The sequence below is a fragment of the Lolium perenne genome, chromosome 4, assembly GCF_019359855.2.
Source record: "Lolium perenne isolate Kyuss_39 chromosome 4, Kyuss_2.0, whole genome shotgun sequence".
NCBI lineage: Eukaryota > Viridiplantae > Streptophyta > Magnoliopsida > Poales > Poaceae > Lolium > Lolium perenne.
This window is the reverse complement of record NC_067247.2, coordinates 109,339,144-109,353,538: the sequence shown is the minus strand read 5'-3', so window position 1 is coordinate 109,353,538 and position 14,395 is coordinate 109,339,144. Positions and strand designations below refer to the sequence as shown.

General features: G+C 43.1%; 2 protein-coding genes across 2 annotated transcripts; both read left to right on the top strand.

Moving 5' to 3' along the window:
• The first annotated feature begins 3,551 nt into the window (after positions 1-3,551).
• LOC127293630 (glutamyl-tRNA(Gln) amidotransferase subunit C, chloroplastic/mitochondrial) lies at positions 3,552-5,569 on the top strand. The gene is made up of 5 exons (XM_051323271.2): positions 3,552-3,849; positions 3,955-3,995; positions 4,344-4,399; positions 5,177-5,231; positions 5,325-5,569. Exons 1-5 carry the CDS (start codon positions 3,631-3,633, stop codon positions 5,398-5,400), a joined length of 447 nt encoding a protein of 148 aa, XP_051179231.1. The 5' UTR covers positions 3,552-3,630; the 3' UTR covers positions 5,401-5,569.
• Positions 5,570-7,646: 2,077 nt separating this feature from the next.
• On the top strand, positions 7,647-9,260 carry LOC127347077 (BTB/POZ domain-containing protein At2g04740-like). The gene has a single exon (XM_051373303.1). It carries the CDS (start codon positions 7,647-7,649, stop codon positions 9,258-9,260), a length of 1,614 nt encoding a protein of 537 aa, XP_051229263.1.
• The last annotated feature ends 5,135 nt before the right edge of the window (positions 9,261-14,395 follow it).

Genomic DNA, 14,395 nt, shown 5'->3' with positions numbered 1-14,395 from the left:
GACCACCGGGCAGACTGGATGGTGGAGGTCCAGCCTGCCGCCGGCGCCTGGCCGGTCACCAGCACCACCATGGTGCCAGGACGCAGCCAGAAATGGTGCGAGCAACGTTAATAGTGATGGAACTTGGCAGCTAAGAAAAAAGGTAAACTGGCGGAATTCTCTAGCCAGCTAGCTATGGCGGCTGAGAGCTTAGCATAGGCATTAGCCAGAGCGCACTGGGCGGATTAGCCGCCCTGACGATGCTTTAGGGTTGGTCATTTGAGACATTTGTAGTGTATACTTTTGACGAAGCTGGTCATCGTCAGTGGCCAACAGAATGATGGTTAGCCTAGCACGGCGGCATCAAGAATGAACGGACGGAATGACTTTTGGTATACTACGTCGGCGGAGCACTCGCGGCAGTACTCCACGCACCACACCACACACGTGCGTGCGAACGCGTTCGGGGAGAGCCGCCGACGTACACCAAGTCACGTACGTCAGCGTTATCCTACTTCGTTCATTCCGTTTCGTAGGATTGTTGGGGGAATCCTCTTCATGAAGATGAAGAAGAGTGCTAGCTGCTTCTTAGTACCAGCGGATCAGGTTAGCAAGAGACGATAAGATGAGGGCTGGCTTTAATAAAATTTGAAAGGAAAAGATTTTAGTCTGAAAGAACTTCAATAAGCCTGGCTCCAAGATTATCTTCTTCGATTTTTCACCGCTCTAGGAGTCAAATAATTGAATTTTAAGTTAACTGGACGTACAAGCAAGGGCATCTGACTTTCTCGGATGAGAAGTAGCTTAGCCCACAATTAAACCATCTTATTCCCTGACCAGTGATATTTATTATGAATCGGAGGAAGTATCAAGTATTCTCAATCGAGAATATCTGGTCCTTCAATTTAGACACTAGAAATATATTCAGAAAAACTGCACAGATTCAAACACTAGAAACCGCTATTAAAAACAACACGGGAAACATGGTTATTGATCTCAAATATTTTTAGAAATGGATATTTAAGTTTGGATCATACACTTTAGAGATGTTTACCTTAAATACACATATACTACATAGTTTGAACTTAAAATAAATAAAAAAGAAATTGTGTTACATAATATAGTTTAAATTTACTACAAAACAAATATATTTTTCACTGATAAAGATTTCAATTTATAATGAGGAACACTAAAACTAATATATAGCAATATTAAAATGTGGTTAAGTATGTTAAATGAGTAATTAAAATTTAGTTGCTATAATTGTACCATGTTTATAAAGTTCTAGATATAAACATTTAGTACAAATTTTATTCTTGTAACCTCGAAGCGATTTTTTTCAAACAACAAAAAATAATTATTAATTTCCATGAATAATATGTGTTTTTTAAAAGAATCAAGTTTGTGACTCAGTCGACCAAACTGCCGCCGATCGGCGAACACGTGACCGATTAGTCTGTTGGCTGGACTAACGTTCTGACTCCCTATCGGTGGACATGGATCGTCGGCAACGACTCCAGTCAATCAGCATGCTATGTGCCAATTGCACCGAATCATCCATGCTTCGACTGATCGACTAGTGTGCCTAACGGGAGTCGGCTAGTGTGCCTAACGGGAGCTGCACCCGTTGATACATGGGAAATAGAAGTGCCCAAAATACAGATACAAACTTCTTCAAGAACAAAAGAAAGAAAAACAACACATAGATAGGCAAATGTTCACCAAGTGAATCAAGTTAACCTGAGATAATGAGCTGATGCTAACTGGAAAATATCTTCTTCTAAACGATCGTCAATACTCGCCGCTTCAAGATGTGAACATATGAATTTCAAGATAACTGATAAACAAAGCCAAATAAAGGCATAACTTTGTTCGGAGGTAGAGTAGCTTAACCCATAATTAAACTGTGTGAGCAAAAATTCGCCCAATCAAAAAATCTTTATGCCTTGACATTGCAACGAATTAGGGGAGACAAGTGAAAGCAACAACGAAAAAAGAAGACAAAAGAAAAACCACACGTAGTTTATGATATGGACTTAGAGCATCTCTAACCGATCCCTTATAATTTATAATTTAGGTTCCTATGGGGCCGAATATCCTTTAGAGGACTATATTTGGTTCTCTAAAAAAACGGTTACTAATCGTCCTCTAAATTTAATGTATGATTTTTGTCAGACATTTGTTGAATTAGATAGTAAATAAGACCGTATGCATCTATGCATCTATCAATACAGAGGCGCAAAGACATTGTCTCCACTTCGAGAAAAAAAATGATGCTCTCAATTTAATTGGGGCTATAGGATCCGATATAAGAAGCCTCATTCGGATATCTGCTGCTTTGCCTGCACGTTCAAGTTACGTTACTTGCTTGGCTTGCTTTTGTCTTCATTCACGCAAGCGAAAGACGGGCTGGAGCAAGCACTTGCAAATGTGTGCTATCGATGGTCCCTCAATAAAAAAGTGTGCTATCGATGGGCCAATCAAGGATATATCGTCACAACATCAAAACAAGTCAAATTAAAATTATTGGCCATCCAAAACAAACACCAAGCGTCCAGATGCTGGAGCGATACATGCATCACAGATGAAGCGACAACACGGCACAAGTAAGAGTAATTGTTGCATTAGCGAGCGAGAAATGAAGCTCAAAGAAGGTCACGAATATAGCAGCAAAACAATTCAACTGAAAAAGGATAGGATCAGGAAGAACAACAACTCCATTATTATGCAATCAAATCAAAGCTACCACCCTATTATGGCATCGAGCAACGATGATTTGAGATGAAAATGGTGTAGATGCGAAGAAATCAAATGGATCCCCCTCAAAACACCAATAAAATGCAGTACAAAATGTGGGGCGACAAAACATCTTTCGATGCGTGATCGAAACCCAAGAAATACTCAATATGGTCTCTCGTGGATAGAGAATAGAACGGGAGGTGAGACTAAATCAAATATAATTATCGGACGATGGAATGTGATTTTTAATATGATTCGGTCATTTGAGATTTTGTAAGTCTCACATGATTTTAAAAGCTAAACCTTAGTTTCGTGAAAAGTTCAACTTTCATCTAGTAGCAGTTGTTAAGTAAAGTGCAGCTCAACGGAAATTACACTTTTTGCACAACTAGAGTTGCACTTTTCTAAATTAACTCAGATTAACAAAAAGACCCTCAGTACGCTGACATATAGCCACACTCGTCAGGTCATCACGACATAATTCTTTTTTCCAGAGTCAACAACTTGAACGCGGTGGCATTTTGGATGAACTTACGCAACCGAAGCAAGTTAATTATCTTAACTCGACACATAGTCTAAGGGCATGAATAATGGTTGATAAGACTGTTTTCTCTTAACCCGCCACGTAGTCTAGATACAATAACAAAATTAAAACAAATATTTTTTTCTTTTATTTTTCTCTCCTTCATATCATCAATTATCTTACGTGACACATGTCCCAGCAGCACATCACTGGTGTCTCGATGTTCTAAATCAGAGCCGTTGAGTGGACATCGGACGGTGCATGTGGGAGGAGAACAGCTGAGATGTGGATAACCAGATCAAATCGCCTCCGGTCCAAATCTAAAGCCACCAAAAGCCTCGTCACGTCACTTCCCCCCTTTGGGCCGCCGCGGCAACAAAACCACGGCCATGTTCTCCGCCGCCGCCTCGGCCATCCCCAGGCTCCGGTGCGCTGCGCCGGCGAGGTACGCTTCATCGAGGACCCAGTGGTCGCTGCTGCGTCGGCGCCCGCTCTCCTCCTCTCCGAACGTAACGCCCGCCGCCGCGGCCTCGGGGCCAGGGCCACTGGAGCCGCCGGACCTTCCCCGCCTCGCCAAATCCGCCCGGATATCTCTCTCGCCGCAGGAGGTCAGCACCCTTCTTCCTTTCTCGCTGGGAACCCTCTGGAACTTGAATTCCAGCCGCTGTGGTGAGGCTGATGCTTTTGCTTGCGTCTGTGTGTTGGACCGCTAGGCCGAGGAATTTGCGCCCAAGATTCAGCAGGTGGTCGATTGGTAAGTCTTGATCCCTTTTTCGCTCCTTCTGTGCCGGTACAGTTGAAACTTATACTGCACTATCTGAAATTTGGAACCTGTGGTGTCTGTAAACAACAAAGCGTTGATTAGACTCGGATGGTGGTTAGAGAATCGAGTAGTTCCTCATGGCAAATTGAAGGTTCCTGTAATCCTGTTAGCATTAGCGCTCATGGTTGTGTCCAGACTAGCATTTGTTACATATCCTTGTGTTGGTTGGTGTTTGGGTAGGCTGCAAGGAACCACTCTTGTTTGTGGGACTGAACTTATGTATATGCATCCCATCAGCACTAGATAGAAAATACTTATTATGCATTCTTCCCTCTACAGGTTTGGGCAGCTTCAAGCGGTTGATCTTGAGTCCATTGAGCCTTCACTTAGAGCTGGTATTCATCCATGTGATTTCTTCCCATTACCATTTGGCTGATTGCTTGTTAGTGTGCTACTGCCTCTTAGTCTAGAAACAATTCAGCCGATGCTTGTGCTGATTCATGTTAATACGATACTGGACCGTAATCCTTTCATATGGTATAGCAAGATGCCAAAAAATAAACTCAACCAGATATGACGAAGTAGAACGCCTAGTAATGTTTAACTATCACTTAGGCGTTTTCATCAGTACTAACTTAACTCTGTTTCCTGCAATTGTCCAACTTATATTTCATAGCCATGTTAATTATATAAATACAGTTCGTAATAACAATATACATATGTGCAAGCATAAATTTGTGGAAATATCCAATAGTTGATCCACAACCATGCAATCGGATGCAGGTAGTTGAGATGTTGTGTGGGGTTTTGTTCAAAATGGCATGGATAGGAGCCACACTGCATATAGGTCAGAACACGCATAGGGCACCCCTGGGGATTGATTTTGGTCCATGTCCAGTAAATTGTTGTTTTGGACAAAATAAGTTGCCTTCATATACATACATTTTTTTCATATAAAGATTATACTATAATCTTGCTTCCTTAGGTTGGATATGTTGTACAAACATACATATTTTCATGAGGTTCCTAGAAGTTCCACTTAAGCAATTTCGTTGCCCGGTACATTGGTTCTGTCTGTCAACCATCTCTTAGTACTTGTTGTCCGGTACATTTGTTCTGTCTGTCAACCATCTTTGAGTACTTGTTTTCATGTTTGACTATCTTCATGGCAGATACTGCAGTGGGTAGTTCTTTGAGAGAAGACAAGGCGGAACCATTTGCTAACAGGTAACAAGCCATTACTCTGCACATTTCTTCGAGTGAACTATTGTGAAGCTTTGCAGCGAAGGCTGAGTATCTTTTCCATTTTTGTCAATGCAGAGATGCCATAATAGAGGCCCTTCCGAGCTATGTCGATCCATACATCAAAGTGCCAAGAGTGCTGAACAGCGAATAACCTGGTCTGTACATCAAAATTGTGATACTATTAATTATATTCTGCTGTACAACAAATCATGGTGAAACAACCGAACCAGCAAAATATTGAGTTGAGAATTTGAGTAACGGATTCGGGATATCTGCAACAGAAGATCCATTTTTTTAATGCATCAGTGTGTGAAACTGAACACTTAGCTCCTTTTAGTTTTTTGAATTTCCTTTCATGTTTATCGATGTAAATTGACTTGTAGGGACGCGTCTTGCTGTTGCTGGTTGCATGATCGTTCAACCATTTTCGGCATTGCACATCACAATAAGCGTGTAGCATGATCTTGCTGTTATTATTTCCGTGCATCCATAGTTCTGTTATATTATACGTGTTGATTCAAGTAATACTACGGATATGGTCTTATAATATAACAGAGCTATGGATGCACGGAAGTGTTTTCACCTAAAACACTAGGGGTAATACTCTCAAATACAGTATAATCGAACAAGGCCGGAGGATGGGCGGATCTTCTTGTGGCAGTCGCGCTAGGCGTTGGAGCAAACGAAGAACAAATCACTAGGAAGAAAGAGAGCATAATCATACCTACTCGATAGCCTGGAGATGATCTAGCTTCTTTTCTTCCTCTCAAAGAAGGCGAATATGGGGGTTCGATGCAGCGAGAGCTGCGCTGGCATGGAGCTGGTCCCCTCGATGTCGTCTCTTCTCCCTAAGGCGGCGACCCATCTGGCGGTTGGGACATGCTCGCCCGAGAACTACCACCGCCGGCAGCGCTGCGGCGTCCACAACTCTTACCAAGAGGGCATGGTAGGGGAAACATGGCGCCCCCATCCGCATTCACCGGGGGCTATAAGAGGCGCCCCGCCTTGCCATCGACCTCGGAAGTGCCACCCGCAGCACGGGACACCCCGACATGACAAGAAGACCTGATGTCCTGGCTTCCCTGAGCACCAAGGAGGGGCAAGAAGGGGCGGCGCGCCGAGGTGCCCCCGAATCCCCCAAATGTCTTAATACATTACTTGTATTCATAAACATAACAATATATAGTTAGTACGCATAAAAGCAACAAAACACAAGGAGTATACATATGGTTGTACTGCTACAAACTGTCATATGGTTGTACTGATACAAACTGTCAACGCCGCAAATACCGAGCATACACATCCTTACTTGTCGTTGGAGAAGAAGAGCACCGGCAATTGGTCCACTCTTTTGCGCTCAAAAAAACCCCTTAGGTTAGCCATAGTGCTAGTATCATAGGTAGTATCATGCATACTAGGCCCACAAAAATGATGATGTGGCATGCAATTAAGGAGGGGAGATAGAATTAGAGTAACATAGGTGGATATTGTATCATAGCGCACCTTACGAGAAAAGTAAATGCCAAATTGATCTTGTACATAGATTTACATTGGGATTGTACAAAATAATAAATTTAGAAATTTATGATACTACTCTATAATACCACCCACTATAGAGATAGTATCATAGACAAGTATCATATGCATGATACTAGTATATGATACTATGCACTACTTCCTCCGTTCCTTTCTATAATGCCTATAGATTTTGACATTTGTTTCAGAATATAAGGTTGTAACTTGGCTCTTTTTCAATGACCTCCTCTACCGGTCAGCTCCCACATGACATGCGTGAAAAAAAAATCTATACAAAAAGGAAACAATTAATTGAGATTCCTAATGCATGATCCCAACAATTCCTTAGATTTAGCAAGCAATGTTTTTATTTCCTTATTATAACCTGGCTGCACATATATGGAGAGTCAACCAGAGAGATTTGTGAAATTTATTATGTTAATTTAGGAAGTTACCGATTTCCCTCATTTTACTCTGGTCTCAAATCGTTAATCTAGGGGGTCTTATGTAAAGAACACTCTTGTACTAATTTACATGCCAAAAAACTATAGACACTATAGAGTGGAACAGAGGAAGTATGACCAGGCTAAATGTGGGCGTTAACGAGCCACGATAGGCACGAACCACGTAAAACTAATCCAATCGCCAACATGATAAAAAAAACAACTTTGACCTTAACTAATGTGGAAGGTAATCTAAAATGAGAAATATCTCGTTAATTAGGTGCTCCGTAACCGAGCCGTAAATGTTTTCGCGTTGTAGTACCCGGAAAGGGGCAGCTTTGTCCCTCAAAAAAAAAAAGGAAAGAGGCAGCTTTTGCATATATGAAGCGGTCGTATATTTATTTTGATCTAAAAAAACGAACACCAAAAACAGATCGAGATGGGTTTTGGATCGCCGGCCGGCATGGACCTCTTCCAGGCGGCGCGCGCCGGCGACTGCGCTCGGCTCTCCCACCTGATCGAAGGCGGCGCCGACGTGAACGCGTACGACCGCTGGGACTCCACCCCTCTGTACTACGCGTGCTTCGCTGGCCATTACGAGGCCGCGCGGATGCTGCTCAAGGCCGGCGCCATCTACGTCGAGAGCACCTTGGAAGGCGAGCGGTGCTACCGCGGGGCGCTCAACCTGGGCATACGAGGACTCCTCCAGGATTACGAGGGGCGGCCGCCGCCCTCGCCTCCGTCGTCGCCTCCGCTCACGCGGCTTTCCGCCGCCTTTCTGTCGGCGTTACTCGCAAGCCCGGACAACCGCGTCGCCGCCGAATCCACAGTCGCTCCAGACATCACGCTGTACGTGGAAGGAAGACCCATCGAGGCTCACCGGGTCATCCTCGCCGCGCGGTCCCCATACTTCCGTAGGAAACTCGCGACGGAGTGGAGAAATCTCAAGGAGGTGACGCTCCCCAGCAGCCATAGCCTGCCCTTCCGGGTCATGTGCAGCCTCCGGGCCTTCTTCTACTCTGACTGGCTCGAGGTATTCGCCGACGACTTGGAAGCTGTGGCGCGAGCATGCAGAGCTTTCGAAGGCGAGGTGCTCCATGAGATGGCTAACAGATTAGATGCGCGCAGGTGGTTGTATCGAGGTGCTGGAAAGAGGCACTCGGGTCCACAACGTTTCTTCTTGCAAGCGCAGCCTGAACAGCACCGCCTCCCGTCGGCTCTCCGATTGATCCTGCAGGACTGTCTTGCTAACTCCAGAGAAGAATACCTTCAGAACAACTCCGACTACGACGATCTTGCTGACATACGCATCAGAGCAGGCGACAGGGTCTTCCGTTGCCACCATATGGTTCTTGCCCTAAGGTCGGAGTACTTCAGAACCAGGCTGCCTCCACGAACCGATGCTATCGAACACAATAACAATCTCCTCGAGGAGCACGACGTGAGCCCAGAAGCGTTTGAGAAGATGCTCGAGTATGCTTATACAGACGAGATACAGCATCTGGATGACTATCCGCTTGCTCGGGCGGACGAGCTTCTGGATGTCGCGTCAAGGTACATGCTGTTCCCGCTTAAGCCAATCTTGACCGCCTTGCCGCTGCCAAGTCTGGATCTGGACCATGTCTCGCCGGCGCAGCTGTGCCGCTGGCTGATGCTGTCGGACCTCTTCGACGCTCCCAATGTTCGGGAGCACTGCCTGGACGTCGTCGCCTACAACTTCGAGGTGTTTGCAGATGCAAGGGAGTTCCGGGCCTTGCTTCGGGCGTGCCGACGAGGCGCTCTTTTTCATGATCTGCGAGAGAGATGTTTGGGAGCAGGAGCTGCTGGGCTAAAAGCTAAGGATGAGAGTGTGGCACTGTTCGACGAGCGCCTGGAGATGCTTGTCCTCGCTGCACAGCAAGAGGCAAATGATGACCAAGCCAGGTTATCTAGTGTGCCGCCGCCTAGGTCCCGAGCTTCCTTGATCCGTCAGATTGCAACAAGATTGATGGAGGTACTCTTCTGCTGTATAATGCCGGCAGAGCAAGAGTCCAGCAGCAAGAGTAATGTTTGACCGCAATGGAAGTGAGAACCCAATTCCCCCCATCTTTTCTTTTCATGTCAAGTCAATTCGATCAGTTATTTGGAATGAACAATTTCATATGTTTTGACCAGAAGATAGGCAAAATGCAAGCAATGTCTACATGGCACATCAATTATGATACTAAGAAGCTTTCTGAAGATATTTCTTTATGTCATCTTTATCCGTGGCGATGAGTACGAATTAAGTTTGGGATGTTGCTAAGTGTAGTCTCTCGTCTAACTACCTCTTGATCTCACTCACGAACTCAGAGGACAAAGACAGAGATTTTGTGCTGCGAACGACTTGCAGCTTTTCTGTTTCGTTCTTCCTTTTATTCATGCAAGGACTGATCGTGCTGATCACACGATGCCCACAACAGACGTGCCATCCCACGTCTGGGCGATCGAGTCATGCGCAAGGATCAGGTCAAACTACCCTATCTGCAGCTGAAAAATAGCTGAACTGCTAACTGAATTCTAACTGAAAACACCTGATGCTAACCTGACGCTACTGATGCTAGTGCATCTTATTCAGAGAAGGAAAAGACTAGATTAACCAACAATCTCCTCCTAATCTAGTTTTCTTTCACCTTGACCATGCCGATGTGCTGGCGCAGTTCCTGGAGCCGCACTCGCCCAAGCGCCTTGGTCATGATGTCAGAAAGTTGGCCGTCGGTGCGAACGAACTGAATGTCGATGTCGCCGTTCTCCACGCACTGACGGATGAAATGGTAGCGGATTTGGATGTGTTTGCTTCGGTCGTGGAAGACCGGGTTCCTGGCCAGCGCAATCGCTGACTTGTTGTCGACGCGCAGCTCGGTGATGCCGCCGTCGTGCCCAAGCAGCTCTCCCAGCAGCCGCTTGAGCCAGATGCCCTGGCACGCCGCTCCAGTGGCGGCGACGTACTCCGCCTCACAGGTGGAGAGGACGACGATCTTCTGTTTCGTCGCTTGCCAGGAGATGGGACAGCTGCCATAGTAGAACAGCATCCCGCTGGTGCTCTTCCGATCGTCGATGTCCCCTGCCCAGTCTGCGTCGCTGTAGCCGACAAGACGAGCATCCCCATCTTGGTGGGTGTATGTAATATCCCAGGTAATGGGGTTACAAAATTAGAGGAAACAGATGTGTGCATTGCATTCATGCATAGAAAATCTGGGGAATTTTCGCGCTTTAAAGTAAAAACAATCCATAGAATCGAAGTTTCACTTGATCTTGGTGGAATTGAAGTAGCTCATCAAGTCAAGCGCTATAAACCTCAATGTGACTTTGTTAAAACCTTGTTTTGGGTAGAGATGATTTGATCTAAGGGGTTAGATCAAATGGAACTAATAATCAACACAACAACACTTTACTCAATGATCAATTGCTTGATCTTATAAAAGATTATAATATGATAATCCTTGCCACAACATATGAATATCCATTTAATTGGAAATCAAGTAACAATAATTAGGAGTAACTATTCTTAACTTATCTTTTCCATGTCTGAATCTAATCCTTGATCCTACCATGAACCTCATGGTATTCATACTACTTTAATCTTGAAAACAAGACAAGGAGATCCAACTAAGGAATATAATTCTTCTCTAGTTCAAATTATTATACATCAAAATCAGAGAGGTGAGAGCTCTAAATTATTTATTAGAGAAGCAATAACAAACCTTGAGCTAAACCTTGGATATACATCCAAGTATTCAAATCATCATCTTCAAGAGGAACCCTAGAGTATCATTCAAGTCCTTCCCAAATGAGTGAGACCATTCATACCACTCTTAGCTCTACCTATTTAAGACTCAAGGACAATCATTGAATTAAAGTAATAGGTTGAAAACCAATTCCCTTGGAGAGGTGAGATAACCTAATATCACATGGAATGATACCATACCCCTGAATTGATAAGGTGAGGAAGAGACCAACCCAATTAAGCTAGACAAATGAAACCTTAATCTAGATACCTAAGGAGCTATTAGGAGTACACCATAAACCATAGAATAACCATTCTTAAATAAGAAAGCTCAACCTATGGTGTTATACTCAAGATAATTGAGACAACCATAACCATGCCCATTCAAGAAACTATAAATAAAGTCTATGTTTAGTTGATCAAGACAACACTTGATCATGGGAGTGAGAAACCAAATTCATCGTAGATACCTTAGGAAGCTAAACCTTGATCATTATAAATTGAGTGATGATCATAAAACCTAAGAACTTGAGGTAGAAATATTAAGAACAAATTGATCATGCCTAATCCATGATCATGCTCTTGAGTTATGTGAGGATAAGTTAAACCCTAATAGGATTACTAGATATTATTCCCCACATGAAATCATAGGGAGGAAACTAGTAAACAAACCTAGACTTATATCCTAAACCCTAACTTGTGAACAACTTGGTGATCATAAGTAGTATTCTACCACATCTGCATTCCACTTATTTTTCACCTAAGAAACATAAGAAAACCTTAGTGTCAAACTCCATCCTTTATATGGGGAGAAACCAATCATCCATATAACCAAAGTTAACTATAAAAAGAACCATAATTACTTTAATTACTTTAATGATAGATTAAGAATATAAAGAAAGTCCATTGGTATTAGAGAGAAACAATTCTCAGAACCTTAATATCTAAATGAGAATAATAACAATAAAGCAAGTAACCATCTTATTTTAGTCAGGGGGAATTAAACCCTAGCACATGCAATATGTTGCCATCTCATCTCTACAACCTAGAATTATATCTCAACCTTAGTTTATCTATCACTATGGTGATCCTAATATAAAGCTAGGCCCTAATTGAGAATTCAAACCAATTGCCATTAGGAAAATGTAATGTGAACCCTAGAATTGCTTACAAACTACATCTTATATTTCAATTATGAACTTAAGAGTACCATAGTGCTAAATTATATTATTAAGAACCATAGGTGGTGATCAACCACTTATCATTCTAACCCAGACCAAACCAGGATGAGAGTAATGTCTAGTCTAGGTAATTTAAGGTGTTATTAAATATGATCCTAGTGCCGTCTTTGGAATATGGTTATAATAAAATCTACAGAACTTTAACAAACAAGTGCTCACATAAAATTATGTGCAGGTGACAATCTTCTCAAATAAGAGGTCAAGTTCTCAGAGATATTTAGCACATGAAATCATGCCACTACATCACCTTCTTATTTGAAATCCATAAATCAGTATCATCTTGAGATTATTTCTTACAAGATGAAATCAAATAAAACTCTATATGCCACTAAGTAAGAAAATTATCACTGGAAAACAATTTGAATATTTATAAAGATAATATTCAAATTCATGCCCATATGGGTAATTAAAATTTAAGTTCATATATTAGTAACTAAACCAATGATAAAATACCCATATTAAATTCTAATACACCCTTAAAGTATATGCAGTACTTTGTACTAATCTTTGTAAGATTCAAGTAAGCCAGACCTACAAAATACAAGGGAATTCAAATTTGAATTCAAAACAGAAATAAAGCAGCAAATAAATAAAAGAGATATAGGAGAGGAGGCTTACCTGGACCTTACCACCGACGCAGCCCAGCAACAGCCCAGCAATCGAGCCCAACAACGCAGCCCAATAGCAGCCTGGCCCAACCCACTTACCTCTTCGTCAAATATCTGAGGGAGGAGGTCGTCCTCATCCTCATCTCTTGCATGGAGGACAGCACCGAGCCGTGGTCCTCTTCTCCCTCGCGCTGGCAGCCTCCTAGAGCTCGGCGTCGTGACGAGGTGTGCTCCCGCGAAGTATAAAGGACCGACGACGAACCCTAGCTCGTTTTCTTCTTCCTCTGCCTCACATTTGCCCCAATTCCGTAACCCTAGCCGTACGGACTCCGGCCGTCGCCGTCGGTAGAGACCACCCCGAGCCTCACCGAGGACACCATCGTCATCGCCATCCTCTCCTTGCTCCTCCTGCAGAAGGAATCGTGCCGGAGCATCACGGAGCATCGTCACCAAGCTCAACCCTCCGTCGGCCGGCACCATGAATTCCGGCGAACCAGACTTCCATCGACCTCGCCGACATACCCGTCGTGCTCACGGTGAGCCCACGCACCTACTGAGCTTCCTATTGCATCCAATCGTCGATCGTAGCCTTCTAGCCGCGTGTGCCCGTGTCCGCCGCCGTTCGGCCTCGCCGGCGAGCGAGCTCCGGCGACCATTTAGGGGCGGCGCTGGCACCATTGTGTTCACCGTGGCGAGTTGATTCAGTTGGTGTGGGTAATTCGTCCGCGCGAGCCCGGGAACGGCGGCGCCGTCGCCGTCTGATCGCCGGCAGGGGGTTCTCCTGGCCACGCTGGCGATTTTGACCCAGTCCACGCCGATGTGGCGATCGACTGCCACCGGCCCACTGGTCGGTGTCCTGCGGGTAGCCTAGCCGGGTACATTTAGTATTTCTTTTGTGTTATTTCAAATTCAATAATTGCTGAAACTTCCAATAAATTTAGAAAATCCAATTTGAGTCAGAAAAATATAAATGAGATATTAAAATTCTCAGAAAAGGAAAATCTATCCAATAAAAATATAAAATGAAATTTTTATTTTTAATAAAAATTCAATTGTTTAATACTTGTTATTTGAGTCTTTTCTTTTAATTTAAAATACAATTAAAATTCAGAAATTAGGAAAACTTTACAAATTAAATAAAAACCAGTAAAGTAAATAAAGAAAACTTTAAAACTAATTTCCTTTATCTGGAACTTATTAAATCTTTATTATTGGAATTTAAACCCTAAATAGCAATTACCTTAATTATTAAATTCATTAAAAATAATAAAATGTCAAATCCTATATTATTATTCCAAATTTATTAATAACTTCAAATTTATTAATGAAGTTATTAATCCAATAATTACAGGGTAATTAGGAAACCCTAGTTCCATTTTAAATAAAGTGATAACCTCATCATTTCATGTGAAACCCTAAAACCCTAGCTCAATTATGCACAAACCCTAGTTCCATTATTACATGTGAAACTTAAATTACTTCTAACCTAAACCCTAGGTTAGAGTATGTGATCATGGTATCTTCTTTTCATTCATAAGCTCCATAGTAGCAACTAAATACATACCTATGTCCACATAAAATGTAGAACCCTATC